The sequence below is a fragment of the Mustela nivalis genome (genome assembly GCF_964662115.1).
Source record: "Mustela nivalis genome assembly, chromosome: 15".
In the NCBI taxonomy this organism is placed as follows: domain Eukaryota; kingdom Metazoa; phylum Chordata; class Mammalia; order Carnivora; family Mustelidae; genus Mustela; species Mustela nivalis.
In genome coordinates, this window is record NC_139034.1 from 33,691,606 (window position 1) to 33,701,162 (window position 9,557).

Consider the following 9,557-nt stretch of genomic DNA (forward strand, 5'->3'; position numbering starts at 1 on the left):
GGTGGTCCTCTGGGGTGTACAGTGCAGCCCCCGACCACATCTTATTCCCTGGCTCTTTTCCGTTTTGACTTCTCCATCATCTCAATGCAGTTTTGTGCTCTCCTCTTTCGTGAGCTGCTCTTACTGTGCAGAATGCTTCATTATTGGATTGGAAGGGGGAATGCTGGATGTATTATAATTGCCTGATTCTTTGATTTCCTACGACAAAACTGTGTGAGGATAGGACTGCTTTTAACTTGTTTACGATTGCGAGATCCGTGCAAAACCCGGTGCTAGGGACCCCGCAGAGCATAAAAAATATTCGTACAATGTAACAAGCTCTCCGGTTTCACACAAAAAGGCAAACTGTTTCCTTGAGTGTTTGTTTTGGACCCAGTAACTGGGTCCGAAGTCCACATAACATTTGAGCAGGTAGGAAGCTCCCTATTGTTGTTTAACTCTCTAGCACTTAGGATATAATTTCAATGTCATCTTAAAGTGACAGTTTTTTTGTTTGTTTTTTGTTTTGGTCAAACAGAGGCCATAATTCAAGTACAAAACAGAAAAGGAAGTTCTTAGGATGTTTGCCTGAGGAATCGCCAAGCTCTATACGGAACCCAACAGGAGATGGAAAAGCTGTGCAAACTCTAGGGACACCTTACCTCCTGCCCACAGACCTTGCGCCCCCCACGACTAGTCCCAGAGGGCGGCGCGACGACCGTCCCGGGACTCGGCTCTGCCCCACGAACGCGTCCGATAACTACAGCTGCGGCAGCGTCTGGGCCAAACGCCGCCAAGTTCTCCGAGGCCTCCTGAGAACCCAGAGCGAGGCCAAAAGCAGTCCCCTACCCTCATCCTGGTGGACAGCCTCGACGTCGCCCCAGGCCCCGACCCTCCGTAAACGCGGAGTCCTCTACAGCAGTTGACATTTTTGTTCCCAGAAAGGGGTGGGAGCTGCGCGAGGCGAGGCGCACGGCGGAAGCTTGAGGAGATTTCATCGAAGCCCCACCCAGGCCCAGCACCTCCCAGGGCAGCCCGGCAGGGTGCGGAGGGGACGGGAAGTCTGCCCCGCTTCCCCCACCCTCCGCACTAGGGCCCAGAGAACCCCTTCCTCTCCGTCTCCCAGCGGCCACCCCACCGCGAGCACCGCGGAACACAGCATTGTGCCCCCGGGCCAAGTCCCCGGATGCTCGCCTCCCCTCACCGGCCCGCGCCGTGGCTCCACCTCCCGCGGCTCTGCGTGCCACGTCACCGCTTGCGGCGCTTCCGGAGGCGCAGCGGGCGATGACGTAGGGGGACGTGCCCTCTATATGAGGTTGGGGAGCGGCTGAGTCGGCCTTTTCCGCCCGCTCCCCCCTCCCCCCGAGTGCCGCTCCGGCTGCACCGCGCTCGCTCAGAGCTCCCGGCTCTTGCTAAGGTAGTGCCGCCGTCGTCTCTCTTCAGCCGTCGTCATGATCATCTACCGGGACCTCATCAGCCGTGAGTCGTGACTGCACTACCCCTACCGCCGCGCGCAGGGGACGCGGGTGGGGGCGGGGAAGAAGGACGCCGCCGCTGTCGTGGGCCTAGGGGACGCTGGCGGCCCTTCCGGGAGCGAGGAGGGGTCGGTGCCTGGGGCACGCCTCAGGGTCTCGAGCGCCCGGGGAGGAGCGGGGTACGCGTGCGCCCGGCCCGCGCGGGAAATGGCGGCGCCGGTTCCAGACCTCCGGGCGCACCGTGACGGGCGGGTCTGTGTCCCCGAGCAGATGATGAGATGTTCTCCGACATCTACAAGATCCGGGAGATCGCGGACGGGCTGTGTCTGGAGGTGGAGGGGAAGGTGAGTCGGTCGGGCCGCGCGGCGCGGGGGAGGCGAGGCCGGGCAGGCTCGGGTTTCCGCCGCTCCCCCGCCCGAAGTTGTGCAATCCTCTTCGCTGCCTCCTGGCGGAGGAGACGCTCTTTCCGGGCTCGGGTTTTTCTAGAAAAGTGGAGGCGGAGCTGAGCCTGGAAATAGGTCCGCCGCCTTGGCGCCCATCCTCCTCCCGGGCCGCCCAGGACAGGTAGCCTCGGGTTAGGGAGCCCCAAGCCTCTCAGCGTTTGTTCTGCACGTACTTGTTCATCAGCCCAAAAGCCGACACAGAACTTTTGCTTGGGGTATATGATCCCGTTTTCTTTATGGTCAACAAAGAATTCTTCCTGAGTTATGTACGAGGTACCAGGACTTTCAGACGGCTTCAGTTTTTTTCTCCATGGCAATGTTTTAGTGCTTTTTGGCAAAAGTCAAAAGTTTTTGGTGGGAGGATGATGGATCTGTGAACTGCTGGTAACAGATTTGGGGGATTCTTTAAGCTAAGGTCAAAACGTCTGAAGCCGAACTATTTTTTTTTCTTCTTCATGCAGATGGTCAGTAGGACAGAGGGTAACATTGATGACTCGCTCATTGGTGGAAATGCCTCCGCTGAAGGCCCGGAGGGCGAAGGTACCGAAAGCACAGTCATCACTGGTGTTGATATTGTCATGAACCATCACTTGCAGGAAACCAGCTTCACAAAAGAAGCCTACAAGAAGTACATCAAAGATTATATGAAATCGTAAGTGCTACTTGGCGCAGCCCACCTACTACCTGGAGTCCTGTGGGATTCAGGGATAAGCTCACTTGGAGGAAACTTAGCAGGTGTACTTGTGAAAAGCCTTAATCTTTTCTGTTGTGATCTCACAAGGATATTTGGTTTTCTATAAATTAATGTGAACATATTGTGGCATGAAGTGTGGTGTTAGTATTTTGGATGTGTGCTTTGGGAATAACATGAAATCCAAAATTGTAAACAGTCTTGAAACTTGGATCCTGTGAGCTCTTAGTTTCTTGATTGTGGCATATTAATCTGGCCCAGTGACTGCTAGTTGCCCTTTTCAGAGCTTGTTTGTTTTAGTTTGGATTTTTTTTACTGGGGAAAAAAAAAGATCATTCTGCTGAGAACTGAGTACTTAACCTATTAATAAAATACTGTTTTAGCATCAAAGGCAAACTTGAAGAACAGAGGCCAGAAAGAGTAAAGCCTTTTATGACAGGGGCTGCAGAACAAATCAAGCACATCCTTGCTAATTTCAAAAACTACCAGGTAAATACCATAAATGTTTGTCTCAAAGAACTGTGCATTTTTAGCTGCCAGAGCAACAAATTACTTGACTTAGTGATGTAACCTGGCTGTCTTCTGGATCTTTTGAGCAGTTTAAATACTTCATAGATTCAATTCCAGTAGTCTAGGCTGTGGAAAGTAGCCTTCCCTGTGTTTCTAGATCTTGTATGCTTGATTCCAGAGTCCCATCCATACTCCCTTCCCAGAGGACATTTTTCATTTCTCCCTGTCTAGAAATGTTGATCACTTCTGGGGTCTTCCCGTCTTCTTTTTATTTCCAACTCCAGTGTCTCATTGGCACTAAGCTTTCTACACTTCTCTATTGGGAAGCTCAGTGACTTTCCCTTAACCTCTATAGGAGTAAAGAAAAAACTCATTACAGCCTGGCTCTTTGCTTTTTCAGCTTTCACACGTCCTCTGGCCATATAACTTTATCCCTGTAATGTGTTGTCTCGTATGTTCCCTATGCTTGATGATGTAAGCAGAGTTTGGAATGGCATATATGTGGGGTTGTGTTTCCATAAAGTCTAAAAGTGTTCTGAAATGCCCTGTGCTTTGGTCAGTTGTTACACTGTTATCATTTGGTGAACAGAAGTTTGATTAGGAATTTTTTTTTTCCACCCGGTGAAAATTTCTTAAATTATGGTGTTTTGAATCCTCCTTTGATTGTTTTACTGTAGTTTGTTTTGATACAATTTGTATATAATGGTCTAATTCTGGGTATTTGTTGTTTGCTTCCTAAGTTCTTTATTGGTGAAAACATGAATCCAGATGGCATGGTTGCTCTGCTGGACTACCGTGAGGATGGTGTGACCCCATATATGATTTTCTTTAAGGATGGTTTAGAGATGGAGAAATGTGTAAGTATAAGGACGTGGGTTGAAAGCAGTGATGTAAAAATGGAGACCTTTTTGGTGTGAGCCCTTGTTCCCTGCCCCTGGGATAGTTAGAATGGGTTTTCTAGCAGTCTTTGTAAAATGTAGGTCTAGCTCTTGCTCTTGTTCCTTTTGGGAGTCTAATAGGGTTGTGTTTCACATGTAAAAGGTTTTTACAACACAGAAAAGGACTTAGAATTTTTATTTACAGAAAGCTTTTCTTGTAGCTGGCTCAAATCCGTAAGCTGGAGATCAGAAACAACACCGTTTGATCTCCCCCCGTAGAAATGGCCCTTCTCTTCATATTCTGCCATGCATGCATGAGTGGCATGTGTGTGCATGAAATCTTTTTCATTTTGGTCATTGAAAGCCTTGATGTTACCAGCTTTTAGTAAATAAAGTTAGAGCTGGCTGCTTACCCAATATGCCCAATCCTTCAGTAAAATTAAATGAATGTCTACTATGCATGGAATTATTGGGAGGCAATACAGGAATGGAAGCATTCATTATCCCAGCATTCAGAGGCTTCCATATAAATTAGCAATAAGATCAACTTTAGGCTACACTAAGTAAGATTAGGGACAACGGTGGTCAGAAGTGTCTTAGGATGGTACAGATCATTTGTTACGGCAGTTATTCCAGGAATATCTGTGGTTTTTCTTGGTAGAACAAAAAGTGAGTGGGACTTGATGCAGAATGAGATTTCTAGAAAACCGTGCTGCCCCTGTGTTGGTAAGGATGGTTGTGCATCCACTGATAGACCTTGAACAATTGGCTGTTGTTCTTTTGGTTTGCACTAGGATGCGAGAGAAAAAAATCCCTGCGCTTTCTGTCTGTCTCCTGTGGCAGCCCAGATTGAATAGGGGAAAACATCTGCACCGTAGAAATGTTAAATATATTCATACTGGATAAATGTGTTAATACAGCCTTTCTTGTTTTTATAGTAATGCATCTGGCCATTACTTTGGATGTATCACCTGTTGTCGTAACTGGCTGCTGCTCTTCATCCACACAACACCAGGACTTAGACAAATGGGACTGATGTCATCTTGAGCTCTTCATTTATTTTGACCCTGATTTATTTGGAGCGGAGGCATTGTTTTTAAGAGAAAAACATGTCATGTAGGTTGTCTAAAAATAAAATTGCATTTAAACTCATTTGGGAGAATGCCTCTTAGTTTAACTCCTATTTAAATCCATCCTGTGTAGTGTCCTGGAGAAGCTAGAGCCTGGTTGTAGACTACTGCTAGAAAGCATAAGACTGCCTGCAGATAACTTCTACAGTGAGAACTACTTCTGGGACTGGAATATAAAAAACAAGAACCCAAAGTCTTAATTCTGAGTTCCAGTAAAGGGAAAGACCATGCTCATAGCTGGGCCAGCATTCTGAAGTGGATTCCTTACACATTTCATCACCTACAAACGGAAGTAGTTAATAACTCTGGAGGAGATCACCAAAAGAATAAAAAGAGACTAATAACAGTTTGGAAGCAAAGTGTGTGATCTTATTTATCATAAGTCAAGTAGAGCCAAGTTCTAGAGAAACCTAGAAGTCTCCTGGAGTGCTTATGTCAAACTCCCTGGAATGGGGTTGGCACACTGGTTGGTCCTGCCACCTATTTTTGTGACTTTAAGTTGGTACTTAGATTTTTAAATGGTTGGAAGAAAATAGGTGGTGGGATGTGAAAAAGACGAAACCTAAATTTGTGTCCAGGTTTATTGAACACTGCCATGCTCATGTGTTTTGTGTATTGACTGGCTCTTAACTGTTAAGAGCAGAGTGTGACAGATCCTAAGACCTAACAAATCAAACAACCATGTGACCCCTCACAAGAAAGGTTTGCCAGCCCCTGCTTTAAAAGGTGAAGCTCTGGTTGGAATGTGAGCTAGCCCGTGGGCTGAGGAAAATGCTGTTGTTGTGTCCTATTGTATGGGAAAGGGTTGTGGGTGTCAAAGAATAAGGAAAACGCATCCATTTGACAGACCTGGAGCAGTTCTGTCTGCTGCTAAGGTTTCCACTAGAGATGCAAGAAAAAAATCCTCGCGCTTTCTGTCTGTCTCATTGTGGCAGTCAAGATTGAACGGGGGAGTACAGGCTAAAAGGAGGGAAATTTCTGCAACTCAAGTAAACCTTGTCAACAATGAGGATCTGGTTTACTCCAAAGTCTAAAATTGGAGTTCATGGAAAGTGTTGGAAAAGAATGTCCCAGACCTTTGCCTTTTGATTAATTTCACTTTGAAAAATGTAAGGGTTAAAAGTAAATGCAAGCCAGTGACTCAGCTGGTCCTATGAGGCTTGAACCCAGGGCGAATCCAGTGACTTAGCCATCTGGAATTTGCCCCGGGGGTTTCAGAGTTCACAATGTGGTTCAGAACCTGAGACACATTAAGGTTGATAGTGCCCCCTGGTGATGATTGGAAGCAAACCCAAATACTGGAAACCAGTCCTAAAGCTGGTGGCGATTTTAAGCATCCTGATCTGACACTACAATAGAAAAGCTCCAGTTACTGATCTAGGCCACTTGGCACTCCGAAACATTAGTGGGGAAAGAGTTTTTGGGCAGTGGTCAGTGCTATGAACTTGACCACCTGATTGTGTGCGAGGTCTTGTACCATCTAGGCTGAAATCAGGACACTGATTTCAGTGAGCTAGCTGTGGAAAAGACGGAAAAGGCGTAGAGGCTTTGTAGGAAGTGAAGAGTCCAGGTCAGTCCAGCCTAGGAATGCTTATTTTCAGTGTTCATAGTTATTCCCAGTTAAGAGTCTGGTTAAGATACTTTGTGCAAGAGTAACAGGTGATGTGAACTTTGTGGGCATGTCATTTTATGTCCTTGTGAGTGCTGAGCTTGAGAAAAGTTTTCTTGGTGCCCTTAAAGCCCTAGGCTTTGTTAAACGAGTTTGGAGAAAATTGTAAAAGGACTTTGATGGGGTTGTCTGGGAAGGCCTTTAAAATGTGATTTGAGTAGGAAAGCAAATAAATAGGCTGTGCGGGTATCTGGGGGCTGAACAGTTCAGGCAAAGAAGAGCAAATGCAGGGTCTGAAGTGGAGTGTGTTGGCACGTTCTGGTGACAAGGTGGCTGGTTTGCTGGACCCTAAATGACAAAGGGTTAAGGCATAGAAGAGAAAATCCAGGAAAAGCAGAAACCAAGGCCTGCAGGAAGGCCATAAAAAGGTTTTGAGCTGAAGGGTGACATGATCTGACCTAATGAACTAGGTGAGCAGTTGACTATTTTACTTGGGAGGAGAGGTCTAAAGATTTTAAAGACTGCTGGGAAAATCTCAGTGCATGACATTGAAGTCAAAACACTGGGTGAGATCACCTAGAAAGGACAGACTTAGCCCTGTGATCTAAAACTTGGGATGCTCAGCATAATGAACTGGCAAAGTGATTCAGAGGAGCTGTCCCTGTAGTAGCAAGATCGCAGGAGTGGTCTGGAAGTCCAATTGGACAGTGTTTCAGGGCTACCTGTTGCAAACTAGCCAAGATGAGGACCAAGAAGGCGAACTTGACAAGTGTGTGTATGAATAGTAAGGGAAGAAAGCCTGACTGAGATGGGCTCAAAGGAAGAGCTACAGGCAGCATACTGCCTGTGAAATGTCAGTCCAGTTGACCCCTGAACAACATGGCTTTGAACTAAACTTTAAACATGGATTTTTTTTTTTTACAGTACTCTAAGTGTATTTTACAGTATTTTAGCTTTATTGTAAGACTACAGTATACAACATACAAAGCTGTCCGAGAGGCTTCTGGTCGGAGTAGAAAGTTACATACAGATTTTTCTACTGTGGGGAGTTTGCAGATAAAGTTAAAAATCATAACGATGGTAGTTTCTGTTTATCCCACTGAATTCCTCCAAGTTCACCCCTTAGTGCAGCAATGGTGTGTCTGATCATAATGTTGGCAGTCCAAAGCAGGGTGTTTTGTTTTGTTTTGTTTTTTGTTTTTTTGTGGGGCATATTTTTCTACTGGAACATTCTAATACACATTCTGAGAGCGTGTAGATTGTGGATTTGTAGTATTACACATGGTTTCCTCTAACAGCCTGGTAACTGGCATACAAGATTCCTCCCCACACTGGACCATGAGAATTTCTGAGTGGATGTGGTTTGAATAGGAGTCCATACAATTAAGTAGGAAAATGTCATCTATGAGCCTAGGGGAAGAGTCTTCAAAGTAATGACTTGTTCAGTGAGGTTTCCTTCAATTACTGACGCCTCTCCTCCATCTCCAGGATACATTTGACATCTCCCTTTGTTCATATACACTCAGTACCAGCTAGCGGTGAAGCAGGAAGCATGGGGATGGGGGAATACCTTCCAGAGTGCTTTTGCATGAATGCGTCACAGTTTGAGGTGAAGAAATGAGACTTCAGGCATCAGGTGACTGATGAGAGGGGTCCTCTTTGTGGGGAGGACACAGACCACAGTTGGTTAGCCAAGCGTGCAAGAGCACTGTTGTACTGTAGGGTTACTAAACATCCAGTCCCGAGTTTCCAACAGTTTGATGCCGGAAGTCTAGTTTCATACTTGGTGATTTTCTTATGTAAAGATAGCAGGTAGTTTCTTTTGCTACTTGCACATGACCTCACCTAGAGCATAGGACAGTAAAATCACTCTACCGAGTGGTAGAGAGCTGGTAAATAGAGAAAGGTGTTTTGAGGACAAGTATTCAAAACAGCTATGTATGTGCCCCCCTCCCTTAAGGTTTTATTTACTTGACAGTGACGAGGGAACAAGCAGGGAGAGTGGGAGAGGGAGAAACGGGCTTCCTACAGAATAAGGTGCCCTCCGTCGGGCTCCATCCCAGGGATCATGACTTGAGCAGAAGGTGGATGCTTAACGACTGAGCCATCCAGGGGCCCTTTTCCTTTTTCTTAAGGGCATTTAGATGTTTTCCCTCAAGAACTGCTAATTTCTCCTTTAGGTCAAATAGCCGAACTGATCGTCAGCCTTGGGGGTGGGGGATCGGCAAGTGAAAGGAGGAAGATTGCTACTACGCACGGACACCTCTTCTGACCACCTTGAGGTGGAATAATGCGTATCAACAGATGGCAAGTAAAACACTGGAAGCTGGGGTGCCTGGGTGGCTCAGTGGGTTAAGCCTCTGCCTTCCACTCAGGGCATGATCTCGGAGTCCTGGGATGGAGTCCCACATCGGGCTCTCTACTCAGCGGGGGGCATGCCCCCCCTTTCTCTCTGCCTGCTTGTGATCTCTGTCAAATAAATAAATAAAATTAAAAAAAAAAACTGGAAGCTAAGTAAATGCCCATTGAGGGGCCGCAGTCCGTGTTTCTCCCCATCACTTTCCTAGCATTCCATCCTTCTGAAGTGTCCCCTGTCGAGTCAGCAATTCACATGGATGGGTTTTGTCAGGTGGAACACAGGCTGGGTGTCGCTACCCTTGGTGACTGCCATCATACCAGCAGGATGGTAAATACCAACTGCCGGCATCTATTAAAAGCAAAAGTGACTAAGCTTTTGAAAACTGGTTAAGTAATGTGCAAACTGTTCCACTCTGCACTACAGAAGAGGAAGGCTGGGTGTGAATGTGAGAGCAGCTGATTTTAGCATCCCAAGAGCAATGTG

At 46.6% G+C, this 9,557-nt stretch overlaps 1 protein-coding gene across 1 annotated transcript; it reads left to right on the top strand.

Annotated features, from left to right (window-relative positions):
- Window positions 1-353: 353 nt before the first annotated feature.
- Window positions 354-5,128, top strand: TPT1 (tumor protein, translationally-controlled 1). The gene is made up of 6 exons (XM_082700654.1): window positions 354-1,458; window positions 1,725-1,798; window positions 2,359-2,549; window positions 2,972-3,077; window positions 3,839-3,955; window positions 4,915-5,128. Exons 1-6 carry the CDS (start codon window positions 1,431-1,433, stop codon window positions 4,915-4,917), a joined length of 519 nt encoding a protein of 172 aa, XP_082556780.1. The 5' UTR covers window positions 354-1,430; the 3' UTR covers window positions 4,918-5,128.
- Window positions 5,129-9,557: the final 4,429 nt, after the last annotated feature.

Bases quoted from the DNA above. Each gene is read 5' to 3' on its own strand.
- TPT1 (XM_082700654.1), top strand. From the start codon at position 1,431: ATGATCATCTACCGGGACCTCATCAGCC. The intron at 1,459-1,724 runs GTGAGTCGTGAC...GTCCCCGAGCAG, and splicing joins CTACCGGGACCTCATCAGCC to ATGATGAGATGTTCTCCGAC. The intron at 3,078-3,838 runs GTAAATACCATA...TTGCTTCCTAAG, and splicing joins CTAATTTCAAAAACTACCAG to TTCTTTATTGGTGAAAACAT.